The sequence below is a fragment of the Aethina tumida genome, chromosome 1 (genome assembly GCF_024364675.1).
Source record: "Aethina tumida isolate Nest 87 chromosome 1, icAetTumi1.1, whole genome shotgun sequence".
Classification (NCBI taxonomy): domain Eukaryota; kingdom Metazoa; phylum Arthropoda; class Insecta; order Coleoptera; family Nitidulidae; genus Aethina; species Aethina tumida.
Window position 1 is genome coordinate 75,190,058 of NC_065435.1, and position 16,678 is coordinate 75,206,735.

At 37.6% G+C, this 16,678-nt stretch overlaps 3 protein-coding genes across 10 annotated transcripts; 1 reads left to right on the forward strand and 2 right to left on the reverse strand.

Annotated features, from left to right (window-relative positions):
• Positions 1-1,679: 1,679 nt before the first annotated feature.
• LOC109601855 (titin) lies at positions 1,680-8,443 on the reverse strand. Of its 8 annotated transcripts, XM_049961839.1 has the most exons (14): positions 8,336-8,432; positions 8,212-8,284; positions 8,044-8,154; positions 7,716-7,988; positions 7,503-7,667; positions 7,075-7,372; positions 6,876-7,019; positions 4,083-6,776; positions 3,206-4,025; positions 2,823-3,149; positions 2,604-2,765; positions 2,512-2,550; positions 1,916-2,168; positions 1,680-1,857 (listed from the first exon to the last, which is right to left on the reverse strand). In XM_049961839.1, the coding sequence occupies exons 4-14, from the start codon at positions 7,978-7,980 to the stop codon at positions 1,838-1,840; spliced, it is 5,187 nt and encodes a 1,728-aa protein (XP_049817796.1). In that variant the 5' UTR covers positions 7,981-7,988; positions 8,044-8,154; positions 8,212-8,284; positions 8,336-8,432; the 3' UTR covers positions 1,680-1,837. The 8 variants fall into 8 exon arrangements, with proteins under 8 accessions (XP_049817796.1, XP_019873702.2, XP_049817795.1 ...); XM_020018143.2 differs by having other exon boundaries at positions 8,212-8,433; XM_049961838.1 differs by having other exon boundaries at positions 7,716-7,991; positions 8,212-8,433.
• A 316-nt stretch (positions 8,444-8,759) lies between these two features.
• LOC109601853 (protein HID1) lies at positions 8,760-12,544 on the forward strand. Its single transcript, XM_020018139.2, has 11 exons — positions 8,760-8,891; positions 9,041-9,254; positions 9,308-9,456; positions 9,591-9,644; positions 9,707-10,120; positions 10,174-10,371; positions 10,426-10,516; positions 10,567-11,402; positions 11,452-11,612; positions 11,666-11,824; positions 11,884-12,544. The coding sequence occupies exons 1-11, from the start codon at positions 8,826-8,828 to the stop codon at positions 11,945-11,947; spliced, it is 2,406 nt and encodes an 801-aa protein (XP_019873698.1). The 5' UTR covers positions 8,760-8,825; the 3' UTR covers positions 11,948-12,544.
• A 42-nt stretch (positions 12,545-12,586) lies between these two features.
• On the reverse strand, positions 12,587-15,846 carry LOC109601854 (glycoprotein-N-acetylgalactosamine 3-beta-galactosyltransferase 1). Its single transcript, XM_020018140.2, has 6 exons — positions 15,567-15,846; positions 14,497-14,846; positions 14,291-14,429; positions 13,915-14,074; positions 13,644-13,865; positions 12,587-13,252 (listed from the first exon to the last, which is right to left on the reverse strand). The coding sequence occupies exons 1-6, from the start codon at positions 15,599-15,601 to the stop codon at positions 13,085-13,087; spliced, it is 1,074 nt and encodes a 357-aa protein (XP_019873699.1). The 5' UTR covers positions 15,602-15,846; the 3' UTR covers positions 12,587-13,084.
• Positions 15,847-16,678: the final 832 nt, after the last annotated feature.

Sequence of the window (16,678 nt, forward strand, 5' to 3'; positions counted from 1 at the left end):
ATTTACCGACAGCCACAAATAATCCTCGATCTTTTAAAAAAAATATCTAATAAATGTCAGAAAATGAGATAAAAAATGTTTGTAACAAACCTTACTCTACAATTTTTTTTATTCAGTGTTTACTTCTTAATATTTGCAATTATTATAACCCAAACAATTTGTATCTGTTTTTTTTTGTTGTTTCAAACGGAGTATACCGTACGGACATGCAAAATATCGGTGACACGTGAACGGATCACAACGGCCGCCTATAATCTGCGTCTCCGGGAACAGCAGCAAGGAAGAACGGTTCCAACGTTCCAACCAATGCGACGAAATTGGATAAGACGGGCCCAAGTTTGCTTGCAGGTCAATGGAGAAAACTTTGAACAGCTTTTTTATCTCGTTTTCTGTTTGACTTTTATTAGATTTTTTTTTTAAGAAATCGACGAGGTGCATGTCTGGTTAAAATATTTCGGATAAGTTATGAAACACCCTGTATACAGTAGAACTTCTATATGTCGAACTTCAATAATTCGAATATTTGATAATTCGCAGATTCACTCCAAAGTGAATGTGTAATTTTTGCGTGATAACTCGCTTGTTGGGGTTATCGAAGTTCTATCTAAGTTCTAAGTATTTATCTAATACTTTAAGCATAACTTAAAAAATATAATGCCGGCGAGGCATAGATTCAACGGGATATCGGCAATGGTCATTTGAAATTAAATTCTCTTGCTCCATAAGTTTTCACCTGGCTAGCCAATCGAGAACTTCAACATGATTATCTTTTAAAAAAATGAACAAATTAGGATGCATGCTTTTGATCAAAATACGCGTAACTTCATTACTCCAAAATTCTGGAGGAACATTAATATATATAGTCTTGGTCGAATATTTTTTTTTACTAGTGGTTTCTTTAATGAATCTTTCCTAGTTTTGTTCAATTGGCGTCTGATTGCCCTAGACACACTGATATTGTATGGATTCAATTAATTTTTTATTTGTCTGGTAGAGAAGAGATGATTTTGTTTACTGATTCTTTGTCAGTATATAAAAGAACTTTTTTTAATGTATTTTTAAATGAGTGTTTGTTAATAACATTGTAAACCATTTTTCGTCAGCATTCTAAATTTTTAACGACGTTTGCAATATTTAGATGTTAATTTTCCTTTTCTGTGGAGAGCAACGTTTCTTCTTTGTTCCAATATTCAATAAAATAATAATAAGTCCTACTAAAAATAAATTCTTATCATTATTGTTAAATAGTGCTACAAAACGTAAATATTTGCGAATGTGTGCGAATTTTTTTGACAACCTAATCAGACTAATTTGTGCGTTTAATATAATCTTCGTCGTCTTTAATTACAATTTTTTCTATTGAATTCGTTACCTCAAATATTTATTGCCACAGCATATAATAATAATAATAACTTTAAACTATTCTTTTTATATAAGACAAGAAAATTTCGATACTATAATTTAGAATGAATTTTGAATATAAATAATATTTTTACAACATAATTTTAAAATAACCTTTTTATATAACTAAATGAACAATATACTTTAGAATAAGAGCCTTTATTAGAAGTGATTGTAAATCTTTTAAATTATTGGAAAGTTTAAAACTTGTGAAAAATATTCAGATGGAGGAAAATGGACAATTTCAGGAATAGTTTCATAAAATAAAACAATTATTATGTAAAAATACTTTTGTTTCCGACAATCGCTCGTAATGTAAACAAAGATTTACAATAAAACTCGATATATTCACAACACATGTGAACGGAATACAAAAAAGACATGTTGTACTGAATAAACGTTAACATAATTAGACTATATTCATTATTTATTTGTTCTACGTCCAGGGGATCCCACCTAAACATAAGAAAACAATTAGTAAAAATTCCATATACACATACAGAGGTTTATTTACCTGGTGGGGGCCGCGTTGCAGCGCCGTACATCGGTGGCAGCTGAGCCGGATGCTGGTACGATGAGCCGGCGTGCATCGCGGACCTCGCGCCCATCGGTCTCAACGCCATCACCTGTTGATGTGCCGGTGGTCTGTGATACATTCCCGGCGGTATCTGCAACGGGTGGTGATGATGAAACTGGTTGGGCGGTGGTGGAGTTCCCTGCACTGGTATTGGCAGTCCTTGTTGAAGGAAATTCGCTGGCGACTGAGTCTGAAACGTACAAATTTACGTTTACAAAATGAAGAAATTTTATGAGCGTGTTTCAACAGTTAGTGTTATGGCTGTGTAGAAATGTAAAATGTACAAATTCTTACCCTCATTGAAGGATTCGTAATTGCCTAATTCGAATTTTGTACATTACAGTCTAACTTATATACTTACAGGACAAACGCTTGCATGCATATAACTTTTTATTTTATTAATGAGTGACAACTATTGTGGCGGGTGTGTACAAATGTGAAATCTATAATTACTTACCTTCAGTGAAAGACCCAATTGGGCAATTCGAATTCTGTACATTTTTATATATACCGTATATACCATATATACTTACAGCCCAAAAGCTTGCATGCATGTAACTTAAATAAACACTCTACAAGGAAAAGAAATGACGTCAGACAAGCAATAGAAAAAATGAAATAGTACCTGAGGCAGGGGCATAATTTTAGGCATATACTGAGGATGAATGTTGTTTATGGAGTGAGTTTTCACCCTTGGTGGAAAAATATGTGGCGGAGGTGAACCCGGTGGTGGCGGAGGCGGTGGCAGATCCTCATCCACTTGATCGTGACGTTTCGTAACTTTAACCTGAAACAAAAATAAGCAATTAGCAACAGCTGGGTACAAAATAATAAAGTATTTCACCTTTATTTTCGTCTTCTTTTTAGATTTTTTGGTCTGCTTCACCTTCTTAAAGCGCTTTTCCTTGGGAAGTTTCGTTGCGGCGAGTGGCGGCGAGGACAGTTCCTCGCCGGCGGACGGGGATGTGCCTTCACCAGGTCGCACGCCATCCGCGAAGTGGACGCTCTTGCGTGGTGTCGTGCGACGGCCGGCTTCACCTTCTTGTAACAGTATGCTCTTACCAGGCGTGGTGATTTTTTGAGGGAAAACCATAGTCGGCGGCGGCCATTGCTGCGGTTCTTCCACCAACTCTTCTTCCTCCAGTTCCTCTTGTTCTTGCTGTAAAGCTTTCTGAAACAGATAGAAATTGAAGACATGATCAAGAATACTCAAATAAAAGAACAAACCTTAATAAGATTCTCAGTCCTCAACTTGAGCTTGAGTTGCTTCTTTTTTTCTTTCTCCTTCCTTCGTTTCTCTTTTTCTTTACGCCTTCTATCCCGCTCTGCCCGTCGCATCTCCCTTTCAGCTCGCCTTTGCTTCATTACTTCATCAACGGAAGATTTGTCCGCCCCCACTTCCGTGACAACCGGCACATCCATGGTAGGTGGCACAGCGTTTGGAGGTACCACTGTCTGTGGTACAATCTGCAACATGTTGCCCACCTGCAGAATTTGCTGGTTGGAGACGGAAGGTTGGACAGATGACATTGGTATGTCTTCGGTAGGCACAATTTGGATCATATTGCCTACTTGGACCACTTTGTTAGCAGGTCTCGGTTTAACAGGAGGTGCGACCCTAACCGGAGGAGGGAGACTGTAATCAAACTGTTGATAAGGATGTTGATTGTAAGGATGATAGTTTATTGGAGGTGGTGGTGGTTGGGACTGAGGCTGTGGCTGTGGCTGTGTTTTTTGGGGTGACAGTCCGACCATTTGATGGATTCGAATGTCGAGTGGCGGCCGTTGCGGTGAATCAACGTTACGCGATATGTTGTTGCGATCAAAGAACATCGAAACAGGTGATTCGGTATAATCGTTGTCATGGTTGATTGCCGGTTGCGGCAGAAGATCGTCGCTGATTGTCGAGTCGGCGACGCTCTTCTTCAGGCCGCCCATCGGCGAGCTCTGCACGATCGGACTTTTGTGCCGTACGTGATCGTGTTTATCTTTCGGCGGCGGTTTTGGGGAACTTCTACGCCTTTTTGGCGAACTGGGTCTGTAATCACTGTCAGATTTAAACAGATTGTAATTAATTAAATATAAATTAAAACAAGTAACTTACCGATTCCTAGGGCTGGGAGTCCTACGTCGTGGAGACGATTTTCGTCTGGGTGGCGTCGGCGTACGGCGCCTTCTTCTGGGTGACGGAGTCCATCGTCTTCTCGCCGGAGATACCCTCCTTCCGTATGGGGATCTCGACCTTCTTAATGCAATGCGCCTGGGAGATTCTCTTCCTCTGCGTGAAGGAGCCGGTGAACGACTGTAACGGCGATCGTCTCTTCTGCGCGGTGATCTGCTCCTTATACGCTCCTCTTTCTTTTTCAAACTGCCTTTTTCCATCTTATTATCGATCTTTTTGTCATACGAGTGTTTGTCCGGCTTTTCCGGTTTATCTTTGATGTGCTCTATCTTTTCCTGATTTTTAACATCATGAGAATCTTTTTCAATTTTTTTCTTATTCTCTGATTTTTCTTCCACCTCCATCCTGTCCGGTTCCTCTTTCTGCGGGCTTTCTGCTCTGCGGGGCACCGTGGGTGGCGTAAGGCGTCTCCCCTCATCGGAATCCTCGTCCAAACCTAATCCGGATGTAGCCAATAGCTTCTTGCCCTGAATCGTGAAATTAAATGGCTTTTTCACTGCATCTGCCATTTCTACATCTTCGGGCGATTCGGGACGTTGGATCGTCGTCGGAACAGTCTTAACGAGTTCAACACCTTTTATAACATTATTGATCGTTTCTAATCGTGGTGAAACGATCAGAGGTAAAGGTATATTGAGAAGTGGCTTAGGCAGTTGATCTAATTTGGGGCTGGGCACTGGAACGGGTTGAGGCAGGGGAATGTCGAGATGGTCGAAAACCGATGGCAGTTCTTTAGGCAGCAAGTCGTCGATACGTATGTTTGGCACAATCTTTGGCTGTGCTGGAGTCGTCTGTTCACCTTTCATTAAATTCGGTATGTGTGATGGAGTTATGTCCGAATCGCTGGACTTTTTACGCGTTGATTTCTTGTCAGCGGGCGTAACCGCCTTCATGAACTCCTCGTATGCGTTCTCTAAGGAGTCGGCCATTCCCGTCTCGATATCGAAATCTGTCGAACTGCTTATATCGAAACCGTCTTCGTCTTTCTCCTTTTTCACTTTGCTTAAGTCCACATCGAGCACCTCATAATTGTTCTTCTTTAACTGGCGACTCTGCTTATAATGCCTGTAGATCTCCTCGTACTTCCGCTTGTCGCTCTCCGACTGCTGTTCCAAACACTTGTACTGTAATTCGAGTTGCTGTACCTTCATCTTCTCCAGTTCCAATTTCTTTCTCTCTTCGCTTAGATCGCGATTCTGTTGTTCCAAAATCTTGAGCTCATCGTCCAGCGTAATGGGAACAGGCTGCGGCGGCGTTTGATCCAATTTCTGTCCCGTCCTGCGACGGGAGAATGGTTTGATGTTGAGTGGTATCTCAAGACTCTGCACATAAGGTAATGGGGCAGGAGGAACGGTTGGTCTGTCTTCTGAAGGGTAATAACGTTCGAAAACCTCCTCGTCGCTCTCCCACGACCGGCTCGCTTCCTTTACTGGCGGAGCGACGGATGTGGCGCCCTCGTCGCTCTCCCAGTGCGAGTTGTAGCCGTCTGTGTCCGGCGTACCGGTTTTTCTCACTATAATTTTCCTTTCCGGCGTACGGCTTTCTTCTACAGGCTCGGGGGTGGGATTTTTGTTTTGCTGTTCAGTGCAGTTTTTATCGATCATCTCGCTCAAATCGTCGTCTGACTTGGGTTTATTGTTTTCAACTTCTTTTTTCTTATCCTTGTCGTCTTTGAGCTCGTGCTCCTTTTGTTTCTCTTTTTTTGATTTAATTTTTTCCACGTGGTCGATCTTTTCCATCAGATCCTCAATTATCTTTTGTCTGTCAATGTTTGCGTCCTCGAAATCATCACCTTTCACACCTTTCTTTTTCTTCTCCGTCTTTTTCTTTTTCTTATCCTTCTTGAACTTGTCTTTTATTCTGTGTTTTCTCTTCTTTTTCTTGTCCTCACCGTGTTTGCGTTTGACCTTTATTTTATCCTTCTTTTTCTCTCGCTTTTCTACCTCCTCAGATTTGTCCTGTTTCTTCTTTTTCTTAACAGCCTGTTTCCCATTGTCAGTCTTTTCCTCTCGGCTGGGTGATTCTTTGGTTTTCCGGACGTCCGGAGTTTGGGATCTGTCCAACTCGTCATCCGACAATGGTTTCATCTCGGACTTCGGTGGTGTCACAACTTCCCAATCATCTCTCAGATTTGCGAATTTTTCTGGTGGCAGTTTTATCGAATTCAAATGTTTTATGGTTGGTGTTTTCGTCGCGGACTCTCCTACGGGATCTTCTGGATCATTTACAACTTTTGATTCCTCCACAAAAGGTTTTGGTTCTTCATAAATTTCAGTTTTCTCCTCGGAAACCTTCGGCTCTTGTACAGATGTAATCAGTTCAATACCAACAATTGACTCAGGTTCTTCGACGGGAACTTTGGATCGTTCTGAAGAAATAATTGGATCGCCAGGAAGCGGAATATCTTCTGTCGGAATTAGATTTTCTTGATGGTTTGCCGCTTCTTTGAGTAATTCGTCGGTAGCCGTCTCGATGATTTCTTCCTCATCAGAATAACTCTGAAGAAAAGATAGACCAACCGAGTTTTCCAACAGTTTTCCCTCCACGTTGTCAGCTTTTCTCCACGACTTCGGATACCATTTTCTGGCCTCGACCTTCGATGCTGACGGTTGAATTCTAAAGGAAAAACACATAGTGTACAACACGCAAAAAAATAGTATATAACACATAAGAAAAATCTGTAATAAGCACAATAAAGTAATGAATAAACCTTACTTGGACTTTTCACTGAACAACTTCTCAATCAACTGCCTCCTGGAACTGGAAACTATGTTGTAAAGTTGTTTTCTACTCATGCAACTCTCCTTAACTGTGTCAAAATTAACACTGTAGTACACATGAGGTTTAGCCTTAGTTCGCCTTTAAAACACAACAGATAACATACAATATCATAAGAAATTAATAAAAATCTAACCTTATATATTTGAAGGGTATGTTGGTGGTACCCTTTTCCGACCTACTTCTCCAAGTATCTATCAGTGGCGGCGGTGTTTCTAACGTGAAGAATTTTGAGAAATCACTACTCGGTTTAGGTTTTAATTGTGCAAGCATTTTGTCTGATAAGTCTTTTTCCTTGAATTCTGTCCAGTTTTGTGGATAAGTATCTTTCTTATGGCTCCGCGACTTTCGGTCAACGGACGGCGATTCTCTGTCGTCCGTTCTCCTATAGTTTCTACTTTTGAGTTCAATCTTCCTGAATTGGTTGTCCCCATCTATTTTTTAAAATCAGTAAATAAAAAAGTCAATAAAGGTGTAATAAGGTTTTTACAATTTATATTACTTCTAGTTTGAGCATGCAAAAAACAAACACTTATGATTAATGATATGTAAATAAAGTCTGACCTGTTGATGTTAGTTTAGGCATCACAAAAACATTTTGAGGGACAGAATCCAGGTTGATTAAGTTGATTTGGTCTAAAAGTTCTTGCTTTAAGGCTGGATTTGTTGCTAATTTGATCTCTTCAATTTCTTTGATTGTACACTTTAACTTTTCATCAGGATACGGTTCTAAAATATAATTGCAAAATCACCATTATACAAATACAAGTCACAAACCTTTCTTATTCTTCTTTGTTACTTTTTCAGATTTTTCACTTTCTTCTTGCGGTTTCTTAGGTGAGTTAAGTAAAACCTTCTGGGAGGAAAAAGCCAGCAGGCGCTTCTTAGCTTGCCATATACTTTTAAATGTGGGTTTTTGGACCAAACCATTTTTTCCCTGAGGTTCTTCTTCTGGGGGTAGGGGTACTGGGTTATTTACAGAGATGGAATTTACGGCATCTACATGAGGTTGTAATGCAGAAGCTTGTGTTTCGCTATCCATTGTACACACTACTAGAAGAATGTAACCTATAAATATTGTGTGTGGATTTGATTTTTGTCTTACCTTCTAAGCACAAACTGTTGCATTATTTAGGATATTTGTAAATATGCCAACAATGTAGAGCATTCAATGAACAAATTGATCGATTTAGTGCTGCTACAGGAGAGACTTTTACTGAAATTAGTAGCGAATTTGTTCAGTTTGACTGGATCAGTGTGTTAGAAATCATACGGACGTATTTTTTTTCTACACGAGTTATCGGCCGTTTTGTGATCCGGATGTAAATTGCATCGGTTTAGCGGTCCTGAAAAATTGGGCTATGTGTTATTACAAAATTGTTATTTTGACAACACACGGGAAAAGTCAATCGATAGCTAGGGACTTTTGGCTCCGCTGCCGGTTCCCACAACCCTGAAAATATTCTGAAAAAAATACGAAAGCAGTTTTAAATAACTTTCATTTTTAACAGCAAAAAAACTTTACGAACTATTAAACAACACCACTTCAAAATGTGTTTATTTCATTAAAATTAAACGGAGACTATATTACAAAAATCTGTAATACCGCGTGTTCTACTTGAAGAAATTCCCTTTAGATGTCTCTACCATTAGCTATGTCCAATTTAAACATTAATTCATTTATAAACGAGATAAACATTTAAATTAATGTTTAAATATTTAAATATTATGATTTGCGACATTATGTAAAGTATATTAGGTAAAATTAATAAAAATCAATAAACCATAGTTTTATCAAATGAAAATTTGCCAGTTCGGCATAAATGACGTCTCCTTTGTTGTAGTGACAGCTGTCAATGAACAGACTTGAAGAAAATTGTTAAAATTATGGGAAACGTAGACACAAAATTAAATTTTCGGAAGGCTGTCGTACAGTTAACGTCCAAGTCTGAGGTACGGATAAATTTACCATAAATTCATCACACAACAACATTCTTATCCACAATAATTGTCCCCAAACATATGTGTTGACATTTTAACTTAAAAATTAATAGAGCGTCACACTTAAAACATTAACCTAAACAAGTAATTAACATTTCCAGCCAATCGATGCAAACGACGACTCCTTCTGGGAACAGTTCTGGTCAGAGAATGTCACAAATGTTCAAGACATTTTCACTCTGGTCCCCGCTGCCGAAATACGAGCGTTACGTGAAGAAGCCCCATCTAATTTGGCAACATTATGTTACAAAGCTGTTGAGAAACTAGTGAAAGCTGTTGACAGCAGTTGCAGAACTCAACATGAACAACAAACAGGTCAGAACCAAACTAATTATTGAATGTATTTGGTTAAATTGTTTTCATTTTAGTCTTAAATTGTACGAGGCTGTTGACAAGAATTTTGCCTTATATTTTTGAGGATTCTGAGTGGAAAGGATTCTTTTGGTCCTCATTGCCTGGATCAAATGAAGAAGATGAATCTATTCCTTTGGCACAGTCCTTATTGAATGCTATTTGTGTGAGTTATTAAATTATTATCATTTGAATCATTAAATTTAATTGGAGCACATTTAAATTTAATTTTGTTATGGACTAATTGGATTTTTTGTGTTTAGCATAGCCTTATTTAGACAATTATTCAATTTTTTTTAGGATTTGCTGTTTTGCCCAGATTTTACAGTTGTAGCGAGTAGAAAAAGTGGACCAGTAAGTAAAAAAATCAATATAATACAAATTATAACAATAATGTTAAACAATCGTCATTTCAGGACAAGGCAGAGGAATTGTCGGCTATCGACAGTTGTGAATACATATGGGAGGCGGGCGTGGGTTTTGCACACTCACCGCCCCGCAATCCGACTTACGACGCTCACCGTACAGAGTTACTCAAACTCCTGTTGACCTGTTTCAGCGAAACTATTTACCAGCCGCCGACCGACATCGCCGAAAACCCGAACAGATGGATTCTGCATCTGACATCGGCGGAAAATCGGCACGCGTTGCCGATGTTCACCTCCCTGTTGAACACCGTCTGCGCTTACGATCCGGTTGGATTGGGCGTACCATACAATCATTTGATTTTTAACGATTCATTGGAACCGCTGGTAGAAGCGGCCTTGCAGATTCTGATCGTTACTTTAGATCATGACACTAGCAGTTCAACTCCAAACGAGGGAGATGATGTAACATGCCTAACAAATGCTTTTTTATGATATATTAATTGCTGAGTTTTTAGACGACAGTTCCAGACAATCTCTTCATTAATTACTTGTCGCGAATACACAGAGATGAAGACTTTCAATTTATTTTAAGTGGTGTGACAAGATTATTGAATAATCCTTTAGTTCAAACGTATCTACCTAACTCTACAAAAAAGGTCTACTTCCATCAGGAGTTGCTGGTGTTTTTCTGGAAAATGTGCGACTACAACAAGGTAAAGATTTGCTCCAAAAACCTTATAAAACAGACTGTAACATTAAATTTGTAGAAATTCCTCTATTTCGTTCTAAAAAGCAGCGACGTGCTGGAAGTTCTCGTACCAATTCTGTATCATCTCAACGATTCGAGGGCAGATCAATGTAAGTACAAAACATTAATCATTAATGTACGATTAACAATCGTTTTCCAGCGAGAGTAGGATTAATGCACATTGGAGTATTCATACTATTACTGCTGAGCGGTGAAAGAAATTTAGGTGTACGATTGAATAAACCGTACACAGCAACAATTCCAATGGATATACCGGTCTTTACCGGTACGCATGCGGATTTGCTGATAATCGTATTCCATAAGATCATAACGACGGGTCACCAAAGGCTACAACCATTGTTCGACTGTTTGTTAACTATTCTAGTCAACGTTTCGCCCTATCTGAAGACTTTGTCTATGGTGACCAGTACGAAATTGTTGCATTTGTTGGAAGCGTTCAGCACACCCTGGTTTTTGTTCTCCTTACCGACAAACCACCATCTAGTCTTCTTTCTTTTGGAAATCTTCAACAATATCATCCAGTATCAGTTCGACGGCAACTCCAACTTGGTATATACTATAATTAGGAAGCGACAGGTGTTCCACGGCTTGGCAAACTTACCGAGCGATTGCGGTACAATCTCAAAATCAATGGCACGCCGATCGAAGAGCCGCTTATCCGCATCCACAAGTACCGAAAACGTATCGGAGGCGGCGATGGAGGGGTCCCATCCTGCTTTGCCCGCCGAACCTGGTACGTTGAAGGCTACCTTGCCCGACACGCCGCAGATTGCGCAGATGACAGAGCGCGAATCGGCCCATTTGGGCTTCCAGCAGCTAGAACAGTTGCCGCTGACTAACGGAATGGCCGCCGTGACGTTAAATCCTCCCGAGAAGAAGGAACAAGACAATAAGGTGGAGGTGCAGCCGAAGACGGACAAAACTAGTCCCACGACAAGTGTTGCCGAGGGGTCGTTCACAAGAAGCGTAAACACTGTAAGTTACTAATAAGTTGTGGAGAGTTTTATTAATGTGCCTTTTGCAGAGGAATAGTTTGAGGGTGAGTGCATCTACAGAGAAATTGAGTGGACAATGGGTACCGACGGCTGAATGGGTACATTCATGGAAGTCCAAGTTGCCGCTCCAGACCATCATGAGACTGCTTCAAGTATTAGTGCCTCAGGTTGAAAAGATCTGCATCGACAAGTAAATACGACTTGCCTTTATTTAATTACGACTTTAACTTGTTGTATTTTCAGGGGATTGACGGACGAAAGTGAGATTTTAAAGTTCTTGCAACACGGTACTTTAGTGGGATTGTTGCCTGTTCCACATCCGATTTTGATTAGAAAATATCAGGCGAACGCGGGTACGACGACATGGTTTAGAACATATATGTGGGGCGTCATTTATCTCAGGTTTATTTTCTATATTATTTTGTCATATAAAATTATGTAATTTTATTATTATTTTTTAGAAATGTGGATCCTCCCATTTGGTACGACACTGACGTTAAACTGTTTGAAATACAACGGGTTTAGATTTGCTAAAGAATGAAAAGACTTGTATTATATACATGGTAGTTCTAATTTTTATTTATTGTTGTTCGTTCTATTACTTATATGTGTATATTATGTAATAGTTCTGGCTTTAATTCCTACTTAATGATTGTGACGATTGAGGATTATGTTGTACAAGTGTGTGTCACAGACGTTTTAAGTGCAATATTTAAATTGTTCGTTTATTGACTGTGACACACTAGAATAGGATTAATATATAATCGGAAATGATGTAATTTAACTTATATGAGTATATTAATCCTGTTGAAAATTTAGTATAATTAATATAATATAAAGTGTCTTATATAAATGAAAATAATTTTGCAATTAATATTGGAGACTGTTACCGGCCATTTTTCGATTGCTTTTGTTTTTACCAGTTACCATTCCATTTTTAAATTTAAAATTGTGATTTTCGTTCTAAAAAAATTACTTTAGTATTTTATGGAAAAAAATTATTTATAAATTTTAACAGCATATCAAAAAAATATATATTGTGCTAATATATGTCTAATTTATATGACCAACGTGTACTACAATGAAATTATATTCAAATTATAATCAACATTTAAAACCTAATGCAGTTTGATTTATTTTTGATACCTGAACAATTAAAATACATTTACATACATAAATTTGTATATTTTATGACTAGTTCAATAAATATTATACCTGAAAAAAATATTATGTTGCGACTTTTACGCAACAATATGATGCGTTAAAACTAACAGCTAGATTTAAACTTATAATAATTTGAAAATTGTGACATATGTACAAATATACAATTCAAAAACATTCATAAATCCAAGCTATAAACTTACAAGATAAAACATGTTGTATGTACATATTTGGCAAACAGACTAGTTAATAGCTACGATTAAAATGAACGTACTAGATACTGAGAACCTTAAAAACGATAATTGATATGTTTATGAGCGAATATTGGTAAGTTTTCAGTCTAACTTAGTCCATTGTTACTAATATAATAAACCGGCCGTTTTACAAAAATAATCTAGAAGTTTTACACAGCCCGATTTGTTCTAAAATATCAAATAATGGCACTAAGATGATAAATATATCCGGTGGAATGCAACTAAAACATCTTCCTTAATACTGTTTTTAAGTTGGTGTAAAGTCCGGTGATGTATCGGTGAGTTGATGCGGCATATCCACATGAAATGAAATGCCGTACGGTCGTAAATGGTAGATTAAATATTCCAGGACGTACATCTGATTCGGACTCACATAGTGGAAGGAAACGGCGTTGTCCGAGCAACAATCCATACCCTGAAAAGTTTAATCGTTAAAGAGTTTTTGCTGTTGCTCCTGACTAATTTTTACTTTTACAATTTTGTTATGAGATGTAATGCTATGTAAATGTAAAAACCAGTTTGTTAACTGACCAAGACACATCAAATCATGGAAATTCGCATAATACACAAGCCAATAACGTTAAGTATAAAAAATTAAACGAGTATTAGGTGAATTTCACATGAAATAATATACATGCAAAAACTCTAAAAAGCAACATACCCTGCCGGTTGTGTTCTAAAATTTTTTTTTCGAAACAAAAGCAACAATTAGCGCGCGAACCGCCACCATGAAACAACAAAAAAAAATGACATGTAAACAAAGGAAGAAGAAAAACGTACAACCCCCCAAATCCCGAGGACCTCACCTCTTTGCTTTCATAATAAATGTACTGCCAATACCAAAAGCTCTTCGACACGTGACCGGGGATCAAGTGGTGCTCAGGCACGAAGGGGAAAAACCTGCCACGGCCCATCGCGTCCCTCGAATCGCCTGCCGCGACATTCACCGCCTCCAGACACTTGCCCATCTCCACGTCTTCTGCACCGCTGTTGGAGGTCGAGCAGCCGCTCGAATTGTACAATCCCACCTGGAAGGCAACAATTAATGGATCGACAATTGACGTTATGAACAAATACCTGAATGAAACGACGCAGGGCTTCTTTGCTAAGAACGTAACCAGCGCCGCCGCTCATGTAACCCTGTTTCACGTACGGTTTAAACCTGCACCCGAAATAAATCGGTTCGGTTGGCTTATGCGGCACCAACATGTACCTTAAGTTCTCTAATATCACATATCTGAAAATAATTACGTAATTACATAATACTTATTACTAATTAAATTTAACAAAAAGTGCAATAAAAATATAAATAAATATGAGGTAAACAGGATTATTTATAAACATTTTAAGAAATATTACGAACGTGGTTTTGCTTGTGTAGCAATTAAGTATATGAAACCAAACTTTAACATATTTTCAGTTATTTATGGTAATTTCATTATAAGAGACGTACGTGTCATCGTCCGCTTTTAGGAACCAATCGGCCTTGTCGTAATAGTGCTTGTAGACGTATCTAAAAGCCTCCTTCGTTTTGCCCCACAAATTGTTCCTGCCCTCCTTAACCGGAAGTGCGATGGCAGGCAACGATGGGTCTAAACAAAAAAACGCAAATCCGTTATGTCGTATACAATGTGAATACTAATCAATCACATCCTGTACCTTCTTCAGAGCTCATGAACAGAAGAATGTTACACCTTCTCCCCCAGGTCGCCTTCACATGCTTCGCCCTCTTTTCGTGATTCTTGGGCCCCGTCATGACCCAACACAACACCCTAACGCCGTCGTACAATTTGTCGGCGACGGTCGAGTCCTCCATCGCGTGAAACTCCTCGTGCTGATAAGAATGGGACCCCGGGTCTATCGTAGGTCCGGCCATGTATTCCATCTCGTAGCTCGAGTGTGGGTCTGCGAAAGGCAACATGCGGGGTGACAGGGCCACGTACGCTACCGTGAAACCGGTCACCAGGCCGACGAGAAGGGCCAGCATGAATTGCCTGTTCAATGTTGGCCTGTAATTATTAATTCATTTTATTGTCAATTATAATAATTCCGAACTTGAAATTATAAATTAAACCTTGGGAAATTGTCAACGCTTGATAATAGTATTGAAAAAGACGCGAAAACGGATGTCTTATAAAATATGCAGATTTTATCAATAATTCAATTGATTTTGTACCTAATAAACGATCCATTGTTTACAAATTATTTCATTATCTCCGTGTTAAGATATTTATAAACAGTATAAGACTTTTTCAATATGAATAATACTATTTTTCAAACGTGTGTCATATTAAATCAATTGGTTTAAATATATATTAACATATTATATATATATATATATATGTATATGTATATGTGTGTATATATATGTAAATTATAGATTGAATTAACACATTTAAAGTTTTTTACTACGTAAAAAAACAAGGCCGAAATTACAATTTTACAACTTGGTGCGCACATGTTTTATAAATTAATATTAATAAAACACAACTAGGTTATTAATAAAAATTAGTTGTACAGTTTAATGAACCCACCATAAATAAAATATATTTATAAATGAAAAATACTTTATTACATTTGACGAGTATAAATAAACTTTCTTTTAAAAATTTCAATCGTTTTCATTTTTAAATACGCGTCGTCACACTCAACATCAATATTTACTCCTCAAATGTTTGTTGTACACATTATAAAATACAGGGTAAATTAAATAAAAAAATTGTATTTACCATTTGTGCAGTCTGAGATGCCCCATGGTTTTCATTAGATTATTCCGGTTAATTCAGGAATCCGAAGAATCACCCCTCGTAATTATCATATTAAAGTGATTCGGTTAGCGGTTGTTGTGCGATGAATTGAAATCCGTACCGCGTTAATTTTTACATGTTACTGCACTAAAACGAACGACGATATAATCCAGTTGGAATAACGCTTCCCTCGAGCAAGCCGCACAAATTCATAGGTTGCACGAACCGCTTGATGTTTCGACGAACATCTGCAAAAACAAGCGACTCGACCAGCTGCCTGTCAAATACAATTCTGCCAACCCAACTTCAAATTTTGTATTTTAAATGAATTTTATTAATAGATTATAATTGTTTACTGTTTAATTATTAAGAAAGATTATATTTTGTAATTAATAAAAAAAAATATTATTTGCAATGACAGATGGCGCTGGAACTATTAAATTAAAAAAATAATTATAAAATATGCATCATTAATAAGAATATTAACAGTTAAATGTGTCCGATAAAATTGTAGCATATGCCACGATTTCTTGAAGTGAAGAAAAAACAACCACATTTTGGAGAAACTATATTTTATTTATTAAAGTTTACAAAAATAAAATAAAATGAACAAAACAAAATATAATAACAAAGAAACCTTAACACTAAATAAAACGTTGAACTAAATTGCTGTATTTTTTTAAAACATTAGAATCATTTATCTGGTTGTATTCGTAAATGTTCTTACGTTTTAGATGAATCTTTTTAAATTTTTTCACACTCTTAACTGTTTCAAATTTATTTTTATTAGTATTTGAATTAGGCGTTATAACAATATTAGAAAGTATCTTCACATTTTTTCCATTAAACTTCTCAACACAAAAATTTCTTTCAACAGGGAATTTATCTTCTAATTTGCCTCTGTACCTTTCAACCTCTTCTGGTTCACATAGTTCAGAATAATCCACAACAGAATTCTCACTTTCTAAACTTAAAGCATCATCATTTACATTGAAGACTTGCTCTTTTTTATTGTGATAGTCAAATGAATTGTTTGAGCTCTTTTCACAGTTGGGACTAACTGTATTACTGCTGTAACCACTGGAAAGGTTTTC